The sequence below is a fragment of the Pseudophryne corroboree genome, chromosome 1, assembly GCF_028390025.1.
Source record: "Pseudophryne corroboree isolate aPseCor3 chromosome 1, aPseCor3.hap2, whole genome shotgun sequence".
Lineage (NCBI taxonomy): Eukaryota > Metazoa > Chordata > Amphibia > Anura > Myobatrachidae > Pseudophryne > Pseudophryne corroboree.
The window spans coordinates 817,841,630-817,863,930 of NC_086444.1; the positions used below are offsets into that span (position 1 = coordinate 817,841,630).

The 22,301-nt window shown below is 47.3% G+C and overlaps 1 protein-coding gene across 1 annotated transcript in view; it reads right to left on the reverse strand.

Annotated features, from left to right (window-relative positions):
• Nucleotides 1-22,301, reverse strand: part of GTF2E2 (general transcription factor IIE subunit 2) — a 120,743-nt gene that overhangs the window by 92,066 nt on the left and 6,376 nt on the right. The window contains exon 2 of the mRNA XM_063919421.1: nt 15,530-15,690. Within this exon, the coding sequence (XP_063775491.1) occupies nt 15,530-15,686 (157 nt within the window). The 5' untranslated portion in view covers nt 15,687-15,690. The remainder of the gene's footprint in view (nt 1-15,529; nt 15,691-22,301) is intronic.

Genomic DNA, 22,301 nt, shown 5'->3' on the forward strand with positions numbered 1-22,301 from the left:
GTGTGACTGTCTTCCACATAAGATACTTAACATCTACCTCCTGTAACGGTTCAAACCAGTCCAACTGAAGTAACTGCAACACCAAATTGAGATCCCAAGGTGCCGTAGGAGGCACAAAGGGAGGTTGGATGTGCAAAACACCTTTCAAGAACGTCTGCACCTCAGGGAGAGTAGCCAATTGTTTCTGAAAGAAAATGGACAAGGCCGAAATCTGGACTTTTATTGAGCCCAGATGTAGGCCCACATCCACACCCAACTGCAGAAAAAGCAGGAGACGTCACAGATGAAATTCCACTGCAGAATATTTTCAGAGACGTATTTCTTCAAATACGGTGGTAATGCTTAGATGTTACCCGCTTCCTGGATTGGATCATAGTCGGGATAATTTGTCAGGGATGCCTCTCCTGGCAGGAATCAGCCGCTCAACTTCCATGCCGTCAAACATAGCCGTGGTAAGTCTTGATAGCCTAACGGGTCCTGTTGCAGAAGATCCTCGCGAAGAGGTAGAGGCCACGGATTTTCGAGGAGCATCTCCAGGAGGTCCGCATACCAGGCACTTCTTGGCCAATCCGGAGCAATGAGAATTGCTTGAACTTTTCCCTTTTTATTCTTTTCAGAATTCTTGGATCAGACTAAACACGTACACCATCTGATATACCATGGAGTCGTCAGAGTGTCCACTGACACTGCCAGTGGGTCTCTCGACCTGGAACAATACCGCCTGAGCTTCTTGTTGAGATGAGAGGCAATCATGTCGATCTGTGGATATCCCTATCGACTTGTCAAGCACCGGAACACCTCCGGGTGAAGGCTCCACTCCCCCGGGTGCAGGTCGTGTCTGCTGAGGAAGTCTGCTTCCCAGTTGCTCACTCCCGGAATGAAGACCGCCGGCAACGCCGCAGCGTGTTTTTCTGCCCAGAGGAGAATTCTTGACACCTCTAACATTGCTGCTCTGCTTTTCGTTCCGCCCTGTCGGTTTATGTACGTTACTGCCGTCACATTGTCCGACTGGACCTGAATGGCCCGATCTTGAAGAAGATATGAGGCCTGCAGAAGGGCGTTGTATATAGCCCTGAGTTCCAGAATGTTGATTGGAAGGACGACTTCCTGACTTGACCATCTTCCTTGAAACTGCAAACCCTGGGTGACTCCAGTATCATTTCCAGAAATAGGAGCCTCCAAGTTGGCTCTAAGTGAGATTTCGGAAGATTCAGAATCCAGCCGTGATCCAGGAGTAGTTGAGTTGTGTGCCGTGGAGAGACCAAACATTAGGGCCTGGAACTGGTAGTGACAGTCCTGCAGTGCAAACCGTAGATAAGCCTGGTGAGGCGACCAGATCGGACTGTGAAGGTACGCATCCTTGATATCCAGAGACACTAGGAATTCCCCCTCCTCCAAACCTGAGATCACCGCTCTCAGAGACTCCATCTTGAACACTCGTAAGTACGAGTTCAATGATTTTAGATTCAGAATTGGCCTTAATGAACCGCGCGGTTTCGATACTACAAACAAGTTGGAATAATACCCCTTGGAGATGCGGTGGAACTGGAACAATGACCGGAGTTTGTACCAGTTTTTGAATGGCATCCTGTAAGGTTATACTTGCCTCCTGTGAAACTGGTAAGCCTGATTTGAAGAATCTGCAAGGTGGGAGTTTCTCAAACTCCAGTCTGTAACCCTGTGAAATAAGATCTATGACAAAGGGATCCTGGCATGATGTTGTCCAGATGTGACTGAAATTTTTTAGTCCGGCTCCTACCTGCCAGTATTCTAGACATCGCGTTCCACAGTCATGCAGAAGGCTTTGCGGAAGCAGAGCTGGAGCTCTGTTCCTGAGAACCGGCAGTTGCTGGTTTACCTCTAGCGCCTCTGTTGGCTGTAGAGGATCCTCTGCCTTTACCCTTAAACTTGGCAGTCCGAAAGGACTGTAGAGTAGGTCCTGAGTAGGTCTTCCTAGTTGGGAGAGCTGCAGAAGGAAGATATGTAGACTTACCCGCAGTAGCTTTGGAGATCCATTTGTCTAGTTTGTCTCCAAATAAGGCCTATCCTGTGAAGGGTAGGACTTCAACGCCTTTCCTGGAGTCCACTAGCGTAACCATAAGCCGCTGCGTGCAGACACATAAGCAAACACACTTCTTTTATGGCTTCCACCATAAAGTTTGCAGAGTCCTGTATACGTTGCAGGAGTAAAACAATCTCTCCCCTAGATAAGGAATCCAACCCCTCAATTAGGTTATCTGACCATCTAGCAAAGGCTTTAGTAATCCACGCACATGCTATAGTGGGTCTTTGGGCCACCCCAGCAGCCGTGTACAAGGATTTGAGAGTAGTCTCAATCTTGCGATCAGCAGTGTCTTTCAGGAAGGCTGCACCAGGAACAGGCAACACAATTTTCCGTGACAGCCTGGATACTGATGCATCCACTATCAGTGGACTTTTCAATTTTTTCCTATCATCCGGAAGAAAAGGAAGAGGAGATTAACCTTTTAGGGATCTGAAATTTCTTATCAAGATTAACCCATGGTTCTTCAAACAGGGTATTCAATTCCTTTGACACAGGAAAAGTGACTGAGAATTTATTTCTTTTTTTACATTAAAATAAGATTCCTCACACTCCTCTGCCACTTTATAAGGAATTTGCAGAACGTCTCTGATAACTTCTATAAGAGCCTCTATTCCATGTGGCAGAGCAGCGTCTCCACCCCCCCCCCCCCTTCTGAACCAACCTCCCCCTCCTCTATGTCTGACCTGTCAGTGTCAGACTGCAGGATATGGGCCAGAGTTCGCTTTTGTGGACAAATGGCAAGGGACTGAGACGCTTGTTTGGGGACTGAGCCTCTGTTCATAATCTCATCCACAGACCGTCTTAAGTATTGCGTCTCTCTCTCTCATTGCAGGACAATTTATTAGAAATATGGGAAATCATTCCTTTGAGGGAATCCAGCCATGCTGGGTCAGCCCCGCTACCCTGAGAAGGTGCACTACACCGAGTGCATAGTAGTGAGCTCCCTGGGGAAGAGGAACACTCTGCCGTACATGAAACACACTCTTTGCCTGACATTGTAAATGTGACAGCACACACACACAGGAAAGGTTAAAAGCACAATTAACCCACAAAGAGCCCTTCCAGGGAGACACAGAGGTATTTGGTGCCAGCACACCGTGCCCTTATTGCTAATGCCAAGCTTAGCTGGGTCGCAGACTAAGTACTTAGTACACTAATAATCGCTCCCACCCTGCTATGACCCCCTGGTACCGCTGAGGTAATCTGGAGTCACACCAGAGGAGCTGCGCATCCCTGTCAGTCAGCGTCTGTGTCCACTGCAGAGAGAAAATGGTGCTGGTGAGCTGCTGGATCCGCTCATAGTGAAGCCCCGTGCCTTCAATGGTGCGCGGTCTTCCCGCTTTTTTTATACTGGCTGAGGTAATCTGTGCTTAAAATGGAGACAGAACCATTTTAAGGCTTTGTTTGTACTGTGTGGGTACTGTGTACAGTGTACTGAGATGCAGTTGTGTACCGAGTCTGGAGATGCAATCCTCCCCGGTTAGAAGCCGTGCGTCTCCGTACTGCCCCCCTTCCAAGTCCCACAAAGCAGGCAGGCTGGAGTCCCGCCTGAAAATAACAAACAGAAAAATAAATGCAGAAAACTCTTCAAGAGCTTTCCTAAGCGTGACCAGCTCCTCCGGGCACATTTTCTAAACTAAGTCTGGTAGGAGGGGCATAGAGGGAGGAGCCAGCCCGTACAATCAAATTCTTAAAGTGCCCATGGCTCCTAGTGGACCCATCTAAACCCCATGTAACTAAATGGAACCCCAGTATCCTCTAGGACGTAAGAGAAAAAGTTTTATTGAGATTTTGCTAATTTTTTAAAAACAAAAAACTAAGAAATCACATGTCCACTGATCATCCTTGAGATGTTCCTACAGCTTAATTGGAGTTCGCCTGTAGAAAATTCAGTTGATTGGACATGATTTGGAAAGGCACATGTCAGTCTATATAAGGTCCCACACTTGACAGTGCATGTCTGAGCACAAACCAAGCATGAAGTCAAATGAATTGTCTGTAGACTTCCAAGACAGGATTGTCTCGAGGCACAAATCTGGGGAAGGGTACAGAATAATATCTACCGCTTTGAAGGTCCCAATGAGCACAGTGGCCTCCATCATCGTAAATGGAAGTTCGAAACCACCAGGACTCTTCCTGGAGCTGGCCGGCCGTCTAAACTGAGGTATCAGGGGAGAAGGGCCCTAGTCAGGGAGGTGACCAAGAACCCGATGGTCACTCTGTCAGAGATACAGCATTCTTCTGTGGAGGGAGAACCTTCCAGAAGGACAACCATCTCTGCAGCAATCCACCAGTGAGGCCTGTATGGTAGAGTGACCAGACGGAAGCCACTCCTTAGTAAAAAGCACATGGCAGCCCACCTGGAGTTTTCCAAAATGCACCTGAAGGACTCTCAGATCATGACAAACAAAATACTCTGGTCTGATGAGACAAAGATTGAACTCTTTGGCGTGAATGCCAGGCATCATGTTTGGAGGAAACCAGGCACCGCTCATCACCAGGCAAATACTATCCCTACAGTGAAGCATGGTGGTGGCAGCATCATGCTGTGGGGATGTTTTTCAGCGGCAGGAACTGGGAGACTAGTCAGGGTAGAGGGAAAGATGAATGCAGCAATGTGCAGAGACATCCTGGATGAAAACCTGCTCCAGATTGCTCTTGACCTCAGACTGGGGCAACGGTTCATCTTTCAGCAGGCACACAGCCAAAATATCAAAGGAGTGGCTTCAGGACAACTCAATGTCCTTGACTGGCCCAGCCAGAGCCCAGACTTGAATCCGATTGAATATCTCTGGAGAGATCTGAAAATGGCTGTGCACCGACACTTCACATCCAACCTGATGGAGCTTGAGAGATGCTGCAAAGAGGAATGGGCAAAATTGCCCAAAGATAGGTGTGCCAAGCTTGTGGCATCATGGTCAAAAAGACTTGAGGCTGTAATTGCTGCCAAAGATGCATCAACAAAGTATTAAGGCTGTGAATACTTATGTACATGTGATTTCTTAATTTTTTAATTTTAATAAATTAGCAAAAACCTCAAAAACACTTTTTTTCACGTTGGGGTATTGTGTGTAGAATTTTGAGGGATAAAAATCAATTTATTCCAGTTTGGAATAAGGCTGTAACATAACAAAATGTGGAAAAAGTGAAGCGCTGTGAATACTTTCCGGATGCACTGTAAAGAGATAGGCAAGTGAGGTTCAGATATATGCAAGTATGACATACAATGGTGGACATTTCTGGAAACTGTACCAAAGGTGCGTGGTGTTAGCTTCTATTTTTTAAATTGTACTGCAAAACATGTACAAGAAGGCTGATTGGCTGCATGTTATATAGTTAACTGAACCAGAAATTTCCACCAATATGCACTGTACAGTAATTATGATTAGCCTTGTCAGAGATTGCCTGCCTTACACATTTTGTACACATACTCCTTTTATGCCTTCACCACAATCAACTAGGATATAAAAACAGTATAATCAATCTAAATGGACCAATAATCAAGCGCTACTCTACTAAGCCCTTCATATGGGATAGGAATTAGAACGATCTCCAATGTTGAGTGTATTATACAGACAACCTATCCCCCATGTAGCATGTCCTCTTTTGTTAGGTACAGGCCTGGTCAACCAGAATGGTCACAGGGGGTCATTCCGAGTTGATCGCTCGCTAGCTAGATACTTTTAGCAGCCGTGCAGACGCATAGTCGCCGCCCACGGGGGAGTGTATTTTCGCTTTGCAAGTGTGCGAACGCCTTTGCAGCAGAGCGCAGCAAAAACATTTTGTGCAGTTTCAGAGTAGCTCTGGACTTACTCAGCCCTTGCGATCACTTCAGTCTTTTTGGTGCCAGAATTGACGTCAGGCACCCACCCTGCAAACGCCCAAACACTCCCAGAAAATAGGATTTTGGTTACCTACCGGTAAATCCTTTTCTCGTAGTCCGTAGAGGATGCTGGGGTCCACATTAGTACCATGGGGTATAGATGGGTCCACTAGGAGCCATTGGCACTTTAAGAGTTTGAGAGTGTGGGCTGGCTCCTCCCTCTATGCCCCTCCTACCAGACTCAGTCTAGAAACTGTGCCCGAGGAGACGGACATCTTCGAGAGAAGGATTAAACACAGATAGTGCAACGGTTTAGATGCGGACACGCAGGTCCGTATTGAGAAGCTCTTTGAAAATACTTCTTGGGTTCTTCATAAACGTTTAGATGCTAGCTGGTGTTATTTTTATGCTTTGATGATATGATGTTGACGAGTCCATGGATTTCATATACCCTGTGCGCCTCACACGACTACGGAGCGAAATGTCTTGTCTCGTCTCCCCCCCTCCCTTATATGTTCCCCTTTATTATTTTCTGATTCTCGTTCTTAATATTTTTCTACTAATATTGTGTCTTCATTGTGTGCAAAGTTATATTTGACACGTTAAATCCCCTCTCGAGGGCAAAGAGATGTGTGTTCGAATTGCCATTGTATGTAACTTTATACTTTTTGAAACTAATAAAGTTGTTTTACAAAAAAAAACAAAAAACACAGATAGTGGCGAGATTCACACCAGCTCACACATACAAGGCACATCAAGCTAACGAGCTTGAAAAATTCAGCAACTACTGAAACATTACTTCCCAAGTAACAATGCAGTACATAACTAAACAAAGTTGTACTGAACCAGATAACAGTTGCAGGAAAACCAAGCACTGGGCGGGCGCCCAGCATCCTCTACGGACTACGAGAAAAGGATTTACCGGTAGGTAACCAAAATCCTATTTTCGCTTACGTCTTAGAGGATTCTGGGGTCCACATTAGTACCATGGGGATGTACCAAAGCTCCCGTAACGGGAGGGAGAGCGCGGAGGCTCCTGAAGAACTTATTGACTGAACTTCAGATCATCAGAGGCCAAAGTATCGAACTTTTAGAACTCAGCAAATGTGTTCGACCCAGACCAATTGCCGCTCGGCAAAGCTGTAACGCCGAGACACCCCGGGCAGCCGCTCAGGAAGAACCTACCTTACGAGTAGAGTGGGCCTTAACAGATTTTGGACCCGGCAATCCTGCCGTAGAATAAGCATGCTGGATATTGAACCTAATCCAGTGAGATATAGTCTGCTTTGAAACAGGACACCCAAATTTCTTGGGATCACACAGGACAAACAAAGAATCTGATTTCCTGTGACGAGCAGTCCTCTTCACATAGGATTCTCAAAGCCCTCACAACATCCAAGGACTTTGATAAAATTGAGGAGTCAGTAGCCACTGGCACCACAATAGGTTGGTTGATATGAAATGCCGACACAACCTTTGGAAGAAACTGCTGACATGTCCTGAGCTCAGCTCTATCTTCATGGAATATCAAGTAGGGGCTTTTACAGGACAAAGCCCCCAATTCTGACACACGTCTAGCAGAAGCTAAGGCCAACAACGTGACAGCCTCCCATGTAAGAAACTTGACCTCAACCTCCTGTAGAGGCTCAAAGCAGTCCGACTGGAGAAACTGCAACACCACGTTAAGGTCCCAAGGCGCCGTAGGCGGTACAAAGGGAGGTTGGATGTGCAGAACGCCCATCAAAAAGGTCTGAACCTCAGGGAGGGCAGCCAATTGTTTCTGGAAGAAAATGGACAGGGCCGAAATCTGGACCTTCACAGATCCCAACCTCAGGCCCATATCCACACCTGCTTGCATGAAGAGTAGAAAATGTCCCAGTTGAAACTCCACCGTAGGAAACTTCTTGGACTCACACCAAGAGACATATTTCTTCCAAATACAATGGTCAGTGTTCGCAAAAACGCGGTATAGCGCGTATTTTACCCCAAAACGGAGGATGAGGACTCACTTTTTAATAATGGGAGGGTCCCCGGGGACGCGCTCCGCTGGGATGCACTCTAGCGCTGTGCGCTTGCTCTGACGTTACTTGTCAGACATGCGCGTCAGGAGGCTGCTGCTGGGCGGGAGGACGCAGAGAGTACCACGCTCCCGCTGAGAGGAGCGAGGGACTGCATGATCATGCCGCCGACCGCGGGAAGCCGCAGCGCAGCTCTCCGGGGAGGGAGGAGGTTCGAGAGAGCCGGAGTCTGTGTCAGAGCCGGAGCCGCGGCCGGGTGACATTACTCGGCAGTGATGAAGTTTGCCGGACCCGCCACCAGGAGACAGCTCCCTGCAGTGCAGAAATTGAGGATGCAGGTAGGGCGCTGGGACAGTGGGGAAAGGAGTGTGTGGTGCTGGAGTCAGTGTGCAGGGCCAGGCAGAAACAGCAGCATGCCAATGCTCCCTTCACAGTGTCTGCCCCTTCTCCAGCCCAGTGTCCCCCAGCATTACGGACCCTGCCAGCAGAGCGTTTCCCCCTTCCCTCCCCATCCAGTCCACTGTGCCATCTCACTGCCCTCCCATCTAGAACCCTCAATCAGTCCAGACACACTGATCCCCCCCCACCCAGTGTCACACCCCTATCTCACTGCCACCTTCCCACCCTGCTCAGTGCCTCCCCATTCATAGTGTCCCCCCATACAGTCCAGTGTCCACCACCATCTCATGGACTCCCTCATCCCAGTCTCCCCTCCCCCAACCAGCCCCCTGCCCCCATCTCACTTCCCCCTCAACAAGAACCCCACCAGCCAGTCCCATTACAGTGCCTCCTCATTCATTCCAGTGTACTCCCTTCTACTGCTTCAGGGCCCTACACATTTAACGATCCACGCCGAGCTGCCCGACGGCGGATACAGCCGACGGGCGACCCAGAGGTGGGGGGCAGTGACGGGGGAGTGAAGTTCCTTCACTCCCTCCGTCACCTGGCTCCACAGAAATGCAGGCAAATATGGACGAGATCGTCCATATTGGTCTGCATGCACAAGGGAAGGGGCACCAGCGATGAACGAGCGCGGAGCCGCGCATCGTTCATCGCTGGTGCCTCCACACTGAAAGATATGAATGGTATCTCATTCATTAATGAACAAGATCGTTTGTATCTTTCAGTCAGATCGACCAGTGTGTAGGACCTCTTAGTGATCCTGCATCCCACCACCATCTCTCTGCCCCGTCCCCTCCAGACCAGTGCTTTACCTGGCGCAAAGTGTATAACATGCTTTGCCTGGCGCAAAGTGTGTAACGTGCTCTGCCTGGCACAAAGTGTATAACGTGCTCTGCCTGGCGCAATCTGTATAACGTGCTCTGCCTGGCGCAAAGTGTATAACGTGCTCTGCCTGGCGCAATCTGTATAACGTGCTCTGCCTGGCGCAAAGTGTATAACGTGCTCTGCCTGGCGCAATCTGTATAACGTGCTCTGCCTGGCGCAAAGTGTGTAACGTGCTCTGCCTGGCACAAAGTGTATAACGTGCTCTGCCTGGCGCAATCTGTATAACGTGCTCTGCCTGGCGCAAAGTGTATAACGTGCTCTGCCTGGCACAAAGTGTATAACGTGCTCTGCCTGGCGCAATCTGTATAACGTGCTCTGCCTGGCGCAAAGTGTATAACGTGCTCTGCCTGGCGCAAAGTGTATAACGTGCTCTGCCTGGCGCAATCTGTATAACGTGCTCTGCCTGGCGCAAAGTGTATAACGTGCTCTGCCTGGCGCAATCTGTATAACGTGCTCTGCCTGGCGCAAAGTGTGTAACGTGCTCTGCCTGGCACAAAGTGTATAACGTGCTCTGCCTGGCGCAATCTGTATAACGTGCTCTGCCTGGCGCAAAGTGTATAACGTGCTCTGCCTGGCGCAAAGTGTATAACGTGCTCTGCCTGGCGCAAAGTGTATGACGTGCTCTGCCTGGCGCAAAGTGTATGACGTGCTCTGCCTGGCGCAAAGTGTATGACGTGCTTTGCCTGGCGCAATGTGTATGACGTGCTTTGCCTGGCGCAATGTGTATAACGTGCTGCAATGTGTATAACGTGCTCTGCCTGGCGCAAAGTGTATGACGTGCTCTACCTGGCGCATTGTGTATAAGGTGCTCTACCTGCTGCAATGTGTATAACGTGCTCTACCTGGCGCAATGTGTATGACGTGCTCTGCCTGGCGCAATGTGTGTGACGTGCTCTGCCTGGCGCAATGTGAACTGGCACTATTATGTGGTCACGCCCCTTCCCCATGAAGCCACGCCCCTAATTTTTTGCTGCGCGCCAAAGGCGCGCAGTCCTTGCTTCCATACTTTGGAGAGTGGGAGGGGGAGCACCTATTCACTTTGGAGGGCACCAAAGTGTCTAGTTACAGCTCTGGTGCATGGTGTCCTGTATGCCACACAGCGCAGCAGCATTGTCACTCCCTCCTCCCGCATGCAACACTTTTAAGTGTTAAAATCAAGTCTGTGTGTCTTTATATTTGAATCATTTAATACGATTAATAAGAGCCTTCATCCCGATGGGACCCAGAAAAGGACAGGTAGGACCTCAATTTTTAAAAGTGAGGGGTCCCTGGGACCCACTTTTTTTTCGGCTCAGCGCGATCACTGATGGTAATGTTTTCCTAGCCTGTATCAGGGTAGGAATGGCCTTCTTCAGAATGCCCTTCCGAGCTAGTATCAGGCGTTCAACCTCCATGCCGTCAAACGTAACCGCGGTAAGTCTTGATAGGCGAACGGCCCTGCTGCAGCAGGTCCTTTCCGAAGAGGAAGAGGCCTCAGATCTTCCTGCAAGAGATTCAGAAGGTCCGCGTACCAAGCCCTTCTTGACCAGTCTGGAGCAATGAGGATCTTGAACTCTTGTTCTCCTTACGAGCTTTAGAACTCTTGGAATGAGTGGGAGTGGTGGAAACACTGCCACTGCTTGTGGGTCCCTCGACCAATAGCGTTGAAGCTTCTTGTTGAGACGAGAGGCCATCATGTCTATTTGGGGTAATCCCCAAAGGTCTGTTATTTCCTTGAACACCTCCGGATGGAGACCCCACTCCCTCGGATGGAGATCGTGTCTGCTGAGGAAGTCTGCTTCCCAGTTGTCCACTCCCAGAATGAAGATTACAGAGAGCGCCAATGCGTGTTTTCCTGCACAGAGGATGATTCTCGTCACCTCTGACATCACCGATCTGCATTTCGCTCCGCCCTGTCGGTTTATGTAAGCCACCGTCGTTACATTGTCCGACTGTACTTGAATGGCCCGATTTCTTAGAAGATGGGCTGCCTGAAGAAGACCGTTGTAGACGGCTCTTAGTTCCAGGATGTTGATAGGCAAGCCTTCTTCCAGACTTGACCACCATCCTTGGAAGGTTTCCCCTTGAGTGACTGCACCCCAGCCCTGGAGGCTCGCATCCGTGGTTAGAAGGACCCAGTCCTGAATCCTGAACCTGCGGCCCTCCAGAAGGTGAGGCAATTAGAGCCACCAGAGGAGTGAAATCCTGGCCCTTGGTGACAGACGAATTCTCTGGTACATGTGTAGATGAGATCCTGACCACTTGTCCAGGAGATCCAGTTGGAAGGCCCGAACATGGAACCTCCCGTACTGGAGAGCCTCGTAAGAGGCCACCATCTTCCCCAGAAGGTGAATGTATTGATGAACCGACACCCGGGCTGGCTTCAGGACATCCCGGACCATTGTTTGTATCACCAACGCCTTTTCCTGCGGAAGAAACACCCTCTGCACTTCCGTGTCGAGGATCATCCCCAGAAAAGACAACCTCCGGGTTGGGTCCAAATAAGATTTTGGAAGGTTCAGAATCCAACCGTGGACTCTGAGTAGGCGGGTTGTGAGTACAATAGACTCCTCCTTGGACAATGGGGGTAATTCCAAGTTGATCGCAGCAGGAATTTTGTTAGCAGTTGGGCAAAACCATGTGCACTGCAGGGGAGGCAGATATAACATGCGCAGAAAGAGTTAGATTTGGGTGGGTTATTTTATTTCTGTGCAGGGTAAATACTGGCTGCTTTATTTTTACACTGCAAATTAGATTGCAGATTGAACACACCACACCCAAATCTAACTCTCTCTGCACATGTTAAATCTGCATCCCCTGCAGTGCACATGGTTTTTCCCAACTGCTAACAAAATTCCTGTTGCGATCAACTTGGAATTACCCCCAATGCCTTTATCAGTAGATCGTCCAGATACGGAATGATGTTTACCCCGTTTTCGGAGTAGAACCATCATCTCCGCCATCACCTTGGTGAACACCCTTGGTGCTGTAGAGAGGCCGAATGGCAGTGACTGGAACTGGAAATGACAGTCCAGTAATGTAAAACGGAGATAAGCCTGATGCGGTAGCCAAATCGGAATGTGGAGGTACGCATCCTTGATATCCAGGAATACTAGGAATTACCCCTCTTCCAGACCGGATATCACCGCCCTGAGAGACTCCATTTTTAACTTGAACTCCTTCAGAAAAGGGTTTAGTGATTTTAGGTTCAGAATGGGCCTGACCGAACCATCCGGTACCACGAAAAGGTTGGAATAGTAACCCGTGGCTTGCAAATGAGGAGGTATTGGCAAAATGACCTGTGCCTCCACCAACTTCTGGAGCGCTGCTTGTAGGACAGTCCTGTCCGCCAGCAGTACTGGCAAGCCTGATTTGAAAAATCGGTGAGGAGGGAGATTTTGAAATTCCAACCTGTATCCCAGGGACACAATATCGGTCACCCAGGGATCCAGGCCAGACGATACCCAGACGTGACTTAACTGTCTGAGCCCCGCTCCCACTGGCCCCTCCTCCAGGCCACACGGCCCACCGTCATGCAGAGGACTTCGGCGTACTGGAAGCAGGCTTAGTTTCCTGGGAACCTGCCGCAGCAGGCTTTTTGGAATTAGCTCAACTTCCCCTAAAGAAGGTACTGGACGGTTTGGCCTTTCTAGGCTTGTTAGACCGAAAGGGCTGTGATGCTAATGAAGAGAAGGATTTCTTCAGAGCAGGTGCAGCTGAGGGAAGGAACGGAGACTTACCTGCTGTAGCTGTGGATATCCACGCATCCAAAGCTTCCCCAAAGAGAGCCTGACCTGTGTAAGGTAGGGACTCCATGTCGGCCGACTACTGGACTGGCGCAGCCACAGTCCGACGAGCTGAAACAGACATGGAAAAGATCCCCGCAGCCATGGAACCCAGGTCTTTCATGGATTCTACCATAAAACCTGCCGAATCGTGAATGTTAAGCAAAAACAATTCAACATCACCCTTATCCATTGTATTCAAATCCTCAAGTAAGGTGCCTGACCATTTTACTATAGCTTTTGCAATCCATGAACTAGCAATAGTGGGACGTAATATGGCCCCTGAAGCGGTGTACATTGATTTAAGTGTATTATCAATTTTTCGATCAGCCGGCTCCTTTAAGGCGGTAGATCCCGCAACAGGTAAAACCACCTTTTTGGAGATTCTGGACACAGATGCGTCAACAATTGGCGGGCTTTCCCATTTTTTTCTATCCTCCTCAGGGAAAGGAAACGCCACCTGGACCCTTTTAGGGATCTGGAATTTTTTCTCAGGGTTTTCCCATGCTTTCTCAAATATAGCATTTAATTCCTTTGACGCAGGAAAGGTTAGCGAGGCTTTCTAATTTTCAGTGAAAAAAGCCTCCTCAACCTGCTCAGGTGTTGTATCATTCAAATTCAATACATTCCTGGTAGCCTCTATCATCAATTGCACCCCCTTTGCAAGAGAGGCAGACCCCCACAACACATCCCCAGTTCAGTCTGTGGTATCAGAATCGGTATCCGTGTCATCTTGCATGACATGAACAAGCGCACGTTTGTGAGGGTATATAGCGGAGAATCCTGAGGTACCAGAATCGGGCCAAACTGCCATAGAGTTCTGTAATACCTGGGTTGCGGATTCATTAATTGCAATCCTATCTGAATCTGAGAAATCCAAGATTTGATAGAGGAAAACCACTCAGATTCCCTTGCTGGAATCTGTGCTAAACCAGTGCTATCCTGATTACATGGAATGGGATCATCCTGAGAGGACATATTCTCTGCAGCATATGACACAGTGTCGCTGGACATAGCTAAAGGAGACCACAAAACACCCCCCACACACACAGGGGAGGGCAGACAGAGTTGCACCCCCAAGAATGGCAAGAGAGACACAGAGATTGGAACCAACCCACACACAGCGCCTTTAAGCAAAGGGAGACCCCTTATCAGCGCTGACTGTGCACCTTAATAGGATACACAGTCGTATTGCAGCCTTCCCCCCTTCTACAACCCCCTGGTACAGTGAGAGATAGCTGGAGTTGCTGTGGAGGGACCTTCTTTCTCCTGATCAGCGCTGTGCAGGCAGGAAAATGGCGCTGAACGCTGCTGGGTCCGCTCTGAGGAGAAGCTCTGCCCCCAAAATGGCGCTGTCTTCCTGCTCTTCATCTGATTATACTGGCCGGAGGATTGATGCTGGCTGAGATCCTGGAACCCCGACAGGTTTTGAGACCAGTGTAGGGTGTAAGCGATGGCCCAGGGCGCCCCTCAACGCGCCACATTATGTACCGCTGAGCCATCCCCGGAGCGCAGTTAATACTGCGCTCCTACCCTGCTGCCGCCATCTTCACACCGGCCCCCAGTTTGCAAGGGGGGGTCGGTGTCTTAATCGCCACAATCTTCAGCTCTGTAAGGGGTGGCGGCATGCTGCTGGGGTGAGCAATCCCCTGTGGCGGGGAGCGATCTATCCCCTCAGGAGCTCAGTGTCCTGTCAGCGGAGTAAGTAGCTCAGACCCCGCAGGACGGACACTACTTTCCCCCTTAGTCCCACGCTGCAGGAAAGCTGTTGCCAGCAGCCTCCCTGTAAAATAAAATAAAATAAAACTCTAAAATAAAAAAATTTCTAGAAAAGCTCTGGAGAGCTCCCCTAGCTGTGACCGACTCCTCCGGGCACATTTTCTAAACTGAGTCTGGTAGGAGGGGCATAGAGGGAGGAGCCAGCCCACACTCTCAAACTCTTAAAATGCCAATGGCTGCTGGTGGACCCGTCTATATCCCATGGTACTAATGTGGACCCCAGAATCCTCTAGGACCTAAGAGAAAACGGTCAGTGGCCACCCATAAACGCACTCTGTCAATCACCTTGCGTTCGGCTGTGCGAATGAAATCTTCGCTAAATCCATCGCCCAGCACCGATCCTCTTTGTACCCGTACGACGCACCTGCGCATTGCGGTGCATACGCAGTTTTGACTTTCTTTTACCTATTGCTGCGCTGCGAAAATCGTCAGCGAGCGATCAACTCGGAATGACCCCCACAGTAAGTAGTCCAGCAAACATGACCGTTGCATCCAATATCTCTTCTGTGCTCTCCAGTAGTCATGTTTTCAGGATTTCTTTAAATCATGCACAGTGGCTGGTCACTATTTTACCTGTTTTCAGAGACAGAAATCCTCATAACATGAGTTGCTGGCGGGTGTAAGGCCTGTATATATGTACACATATACACACTCCATTAAGAAGCACTGGCATGGAGCAGGGAGCTAGTGGGGGATGGACAGAGCTCCCACAATTACTATACCACCAGCCTCTCTCTTACCAGATACCACGATGCTTCACAGTGGTCTTAACAAGTCTATAAGGAACACTAACCTGCGCTCTGCTTGGAACTGGATGTCCCACCAATATCAAGTTTGGCTTTTTTCCTCTTAGAAGATTCAGACGATGCAGTGGAGCGTTTCTCCACAGCAGGGGTGCTCAAAGCTCGCTTCTTAAACAGCTCCCGATCTCTCAGAAGAGCGGGATCCATGGTGCTGTATATAAAGACAGTTTAAAAAAAAATTTTTTTATCATTTTCTTTGCTACAGTATAAGTGTACATGCACTGAGGAAATAAATCTATTGTTATGCAAATTGCTCCATTTGACTATTTAGATGCATGCTACAGACCATGTTTCACGGGGAGGAGGTGTGGAAATTTTTTTAATAAAAGACACCACAATAACTTATTATCTACTCTGATATCTGAGAAAGGATTGTAACCATCCACAAAATTAGTTATAAAAGATGCGACACCCTGTCATAGGTAATTATTATTAAAAGATAGTTGTGGATCACCCCTATGAACACACCCTGCGTTTACGGCCGAAGACTCCACTGCTCCTGCTGCAGCCTCCAGGGCCCACAGCACAGAGCACAATGCTCCACCGGTAAAAAGGATGCGTTATGGGGGGCAATCAACCCCTGGGTACACCACTGTTAAATGGTAAGCTTCACAAGTTTCACCCCATATGTTTTACTGCCTACTTCAGAGGTTCTCAAACACGGTCCTCAAGGCACCCTAACAGTCCAGGTTTTAGTTATATCCATGGCTCAGCACAGATGGTTAAATCAAACTGACTGAGGTGCTAATTAAGTCACCTGTGGCTAAGCATGGATAAACTTAAAACCTGGATCTTTGGGATGCCTTGAGGACCGCGTTTGAGAACCTCTGGTCTACTTGGTTGCCATCTGCAACACCTGTTTTTCTCTATAGTAACTTCCATAAATGCTCCCTTAAGTCTTTCAGCTTCCCTTTGTAGACATACAGTGGCCAGCTACTGTATATTGCCAGGACAATCACAACATGATGTCAGCCAATGCTTTGTGAAGTACTAAACTTACATGCATGCCTAACAATTTGCATGACTCCATGTAAATAGCCTGATACAGTTTTCTGCACACGTAGACATGAATAAACTGAAGTAATAGAAAACAAATTATCAATTTTTATAGCATTCATCAATTTATTCTAATGACAAAACATTGTGATGGCTGTACAATTTTGGAACTGTAGAAAATTGGAGAAAATCTTCCATTCATGCAATAATTAACCAATAAATAGCAAAACTGTGTTCCAATGATGTTCAATAAGTTTCTGGATGCATAAAAAGTATTACAGTATATTTACAAAGTGAACATTAAACTTTTTCAAAGTATTAACCAGAAGAGTCTATGTAAAGTTGTATGCGTTAAAAACACTTGGTGAAGCAGCTGGACCAGTCCAAAGCAGGTAACAGTGGTGCTTGAAACTGTGTGAACCCTTCTGAATTTTCTATATTTCTGCTGAAATTTGGCCTAAACTACCTCAGCTTTTCACACAAGTCCTAAAAGTAGATAAAAAGAACCAAATAAAACGAGAGACAAAAATATTTTTTTATTGAGGAAAATTATCCAATATCACATATCTGTGAGTGGCAAAAGTATGTGAACCTTTGCTTTCAGTATCTGGTATGATCCCTTGTGCAGCAATAACTGCATGTAAACGGAGATCAGTATGTACTCCCGACAGCAGGATCCGGACCACAGGTATGCCGGCAGTGGGGCGCGGGCTCGCTGCACTCGCCACAGGATTTATTCTCCCTCTATGGGTGTCGTGGACACCCACTGAAGGAGGAAAGTCTGTGGTGCTGGGATTCCGGCATTGGTATTTCTCCGCTAGTCGGGATTCCAACGTATTTATTGTGACGTCCAGGATCCCGACTAGCGGTATGGTGAGCGCTTCCCTGTAAACGTTTCCGGTAATTGTTGATTAGTCCTGAACATCGGCTTGGAGGAATTTTACTCCATTCCTCTGTACAAAACAGCTTCAACTCTGTTTTGTTGGTGGGTTTCCTCCTATGAAGTGCTCCCTTCTATGAAGTGCTCTTTTCAGGTCCTTCCAGAACATTTCAATTGAATTAAGGTCAGGACTTTGACTTGGCCATACCAAAATTTTACATTTAGCCTTTTTTTTAATCCATTCTTTGGACAAATGACTTGTGTGCTTTGGGCCATTGTCTTGATGCATGATCCATGTTCTCTTGAGCTGCAGCATATGGACAGATGTTCTAACATTTTCCTTTAGAATATTCTGGTATAATTCAAAATTCATTGTCTCATCAATGATGGCAAGTCATCCTCGGCCAGATTAATCAAAATAGGCCCAAACCATGATACCACCACTGTGTTTCACAGATGGTATGAGGTTTTTGTGCTGGAATGCAGTGTTCTCCTTTCTCCAAGGAGAACACTTCTTATTTAAGCCAAAAAGCTCTATTTTGGATTCATCTTTCCACAAATCATTGTTCCAATAGCCTTTTGGCAAGTCCAGGTGATCTTTGGCAAACTGCAAATGGGCGGCAAGGTTCTTTTTTGAGAGCAGTGGCTTTCTCCTTGCAATCATGTCATGCACACCATTGTTGTTCAGTGTTCTCCTGATTGTGGACTCGTGAACATTAAAATTAGTTAATGTGAGAAAGGCCTTCAGTTGTTTAGGAGATTACCTTGGGGGACCTTGCAAACTATCAGACGCCTTGCTCTTGGCGTAATCTCTGTTGGTCAACCACTCCTGGGGAGGGTAATAATGGTCTGTAATATCATCTATTTGTACAAAACCTGTCTGACTGCTGATTGGTGGAGTCCAAACGCTTTAGAGATGGTTTTGTAACCTTTTCTAGCCTCATGAGCATAAACAACTCTTCTTCTGAGGTCCTCAGAAATCTCCTTTGTTCGTGGCATGAAACTTCCAAAAACATGTGTTGTGAACATCAGACTTTGATAGATCCCTGTTCTTTAAAAAAAAAAAAAAAAAAAAAAAAAAGACAGGTTGTCCACTCACACCGATCCCATATGATTGAAAATACCCGACTAATTTCACCTTCAAAATATCTGCTAAGCCTAAAAATTCACATACAGTACTTTTGCCACTCACAGATATGTGATATTGGATCATTTTTCTCAAAACATAATAGACGTGCATATTTTTTTTTATTGTCTCATTTGATCAATTTGATTCTCAATCTACTTTTAGGACTTGTGTGAAAATCTGAGGTAGTTTAAGGCCAAATTTCAGCAGAAATATAGAAAATTCTGAGGGGTTCACAAACTTTCAAGCACCACTGTATTTCTTCTACATGCAGGATGAAGGTCTCCACTACAGCTTTTAGTGAGTCAAAACGAATCTAATGCATCTTGCACTTGATTTGTGGAAACACAAAGAAGTCACAGGGGCTCAGGACTGTATGGCGGATGACCAAGCTCCTGGATGCGTTCATGGGCCAGAAAATCCACCACTTTCCTGGACTTGTGGGCAAGTGCACTGTCGTAAAGGCGAAGGGACACGTGCAAATGGCTTCAAGTCCTTGCAACAGGCATTGTTTTGCGTACCAGTCTCCAGTGACTGCATGAGCTGTACGGTACCCACATGACCAGTCTTGGCCACAAAAATAGCCACCATCTGCTTGGCCATGCTGTTCTTACGTCAGAACTTCTGTGACAGCACACCTCCAACTGGACTGACTGTTGTTTGGTCTCGGTGTCAAAATTTTAGATCCAGGATTCATCGCCACAGATGATGTCCCAGGCAGAGTTTGAGTGAGTGACCGCCATCAAACCTGGCCAGCATGTTGTGGCACCAAGTCAACAGAGTTTCCTTCGGCTCTCAAGTCAGCTAATGGGTCACCTAGCGTGCAGAAACCTTGCTCAGGCCAAGCTTTTCATAGCGTATCAAGTGGATGGATCCTGATGAGATGCCTATCTCCTTCTCTAACTGGGCCACGGTCATCCTAGCATCCACCTCAACTATGGCTCGCACGGCAGCAACACTGACCTCAGTGATGACAGACAGAGGTCGGCTGCAGTACTCCTCATCTACCAGCGACTGTTTCCCACGCAGAAATTCTGCAAACCGCTCAAAAACAGTAGTTCAAGATGGTGTTTCCTCCACAAAAGCAGCTTGCAGTCAGTAAAAACTGCCTTTCAGTCGCAGACCACTCTTATAGTTGTAGAAGATCATGGACCTCCAGTGGCTCCAGTTGAGCTCCATAATGAGTGTGTGAAAGAAGTGAACATGCTGACTTATTTGGTGTGCAATGCTGCTTTATATGGTTCTGTACCTTAACAATTCACAATAACTTTAGTTCACAACCAGTAAGATTGTGTCTATATATGCACACACATACAGAAAACTATCGCACACCGCTTATGTGGATCAATGTAAAATCTCTATAAAACTATAAAAACTCTGACATAAGCAAAAGAATGTGAAAAGCAACCCTTTGCTATAAATACTTTAGAAACCAATTGTGCACTACATTTTAATAATTTTACAATTAATAAATAAGCACTAATAAAAACAAAGCTCTCTTCTTGCAAATTGTATTTCATAATTAAATTATGATCCAGTTCTGTGTCTGGTTAACTTTGAATGTATTTATTACCCCTGAAAAACTATATATCAGTAAGACGACAAAGAGTAGACATTATCTATCTTGATAAGATCCAGGGCTAATATGCATTTAAAATTAGCTTCCTTTATGGAAGCGGCTTATACTGTACATGCTAGCATCCTACAGCCAAACACATCCAGTCTGAAAGGTATGGTTGAACAGACACTGATTTAGTCCTATAGATTGTAAGCTTGCGAGCAGGGCCTTCCTACCTCTTTGACTGTTTGTTATTACCCAGTTTTGTTGTATCATTGTTATTTCCAATTGTAAAGCGCAACGGAATTTGCTGCGCTATATAAGAAACTGTTAATAAATAATAATTCAGACAGTATGATTATTACAGGTTGAGTATCCCTTATCCAAAATGCTTGGGACCAGAAGTATTTTGGATATCGGATTTTTCCGTATTTTGGAATAATTGCATACCATAATGAGATATAATGGCGATGGGACCCAAGTCTAAGCACAGAATGCATTTATGTTTCATATACACCTTATACACACAGCCTGAAGGTAATTTTAGCCAATATTTTTAATAAACTTTGTGCATTAAGCAAAGTGTGTCTACATTCACATAATTCAATTATGTTTCATATACACCTTATAGGCCCTACACACTGGCCGACATTAGTCAAAGACATGAACGATCTCATTCATAAATGAATGAGATACCGTTCATATCCTTGAGTGTGGAGGCTCCAGCGATGAACGATGCGCGGCCCCGCGCTCGTTCATCGCTGGTCCTCCGTCGGCTGTACATGCAGGCCAATATGGACGATCTCGTCTATAGTTTAATCTATTCTTATTGAACATATACGTGAGCAAGCCCTGGTAGTCTGTATACTTGCATCTACATGGGGCAGACATGTCTTCTATCATTTGTGCCAGAGTAAAGGGTCCCATACATTAGCAATCACAATTTATTGTTTCACAGATTGTGATTTATTCCCCCCCCCCCCTCAGATATATTGTTTCTCTGACGTCCTAGTGGATGCTGGGAACTCCGAAAGGACCATGGGGAATAGCGGCTCCGCAGGAGACTGGGCACAACTAAAGAAAGCTTTTAGGTCACCTGGTGTGCACTGGCTCCTCCCACTATGACCCTCCTCCAAGCCTCAGTTAGATTTTGTGCCCGGCCGAGGTTGGATGCACACTAGGGGCTCTCCTGAGCTTCTAAAAAGAAAGTATATAATTAGGTTTTTTATTTTACAGTGAGACCTGCTGGCAACAGGCTCACTGCAGCGAGGGACTAAGGGGAGAAGAAGCGAACCTACCTGCTTGCAGCTAGCTTGGGCTTCTTAGGCTACTGGACACCATTAGCTCCAGAGGGATCGACCGCATGGAACTGGCCTTGGTGTTCGGTCCCGGAGCCGCGCCGCCGTCCCCCTTACAGAGCCAGAAGCAAGAGGAGGTCCGGAAAATCGGCGGCAGAAGACATCAGTCTTCACCAAGGTAGCGCACAGCACTGCAGCTGTGCGCCATTGCTCCTCATACACACTTCACACTCCGGTCACTGAGGGTGCAGGGCGCTAGGGGGGGGGGCGCCCTGAGCAGCAATAAAAACACCTTAGCTGGCAAAAATACCACAATATATAGCCCCAGAGGCTATATATGTGATAATTACCCCTGCCAGAATCCATAAAAAAGCGGGAGAAAAGTAAGCGAAAAAGGGGCGGAGCTATCTCCCTCAGCACACTGGCGCCATTTCTCCCTCACAGCTCCGCTGGAAGGAAGCTCCCTGGCTCTCCCCTGCAGTCTACACTACAGAAAAGGGTAAAAAAAGAGAGGGGGGGCACTAAATTTAGGCGCAGTATATATAACAGCAGCTATAGGGGACATAATTCAGTTAGTCCCTGCATTATATAGCGCTCTGGTGTGTGCTGGCATACTCTCACTGTCTCCCCAAAGGGCTTTTGTGGGTCCTGTCCTCTGTTAGAGCAATCCCTGTGTGTGTGCGGTGTGTCGGTACAACTGTGTCGACATGTTTGATGAGTATAATGATGTGGAGGCGGAGCAGATGCCTATAGAAGGGATGTCACCCCCTGCGGGGCAGACACCTGAGTGGATGGACTTGTGGAAGGAATTGCGTGCACGTGTCGACTCCTTACACAAAAAATTTGACGACATGCCAAATGCGGGACAGCCGGCTTCTCAGCTCGTGCCTGTCCAGGCGTCTCA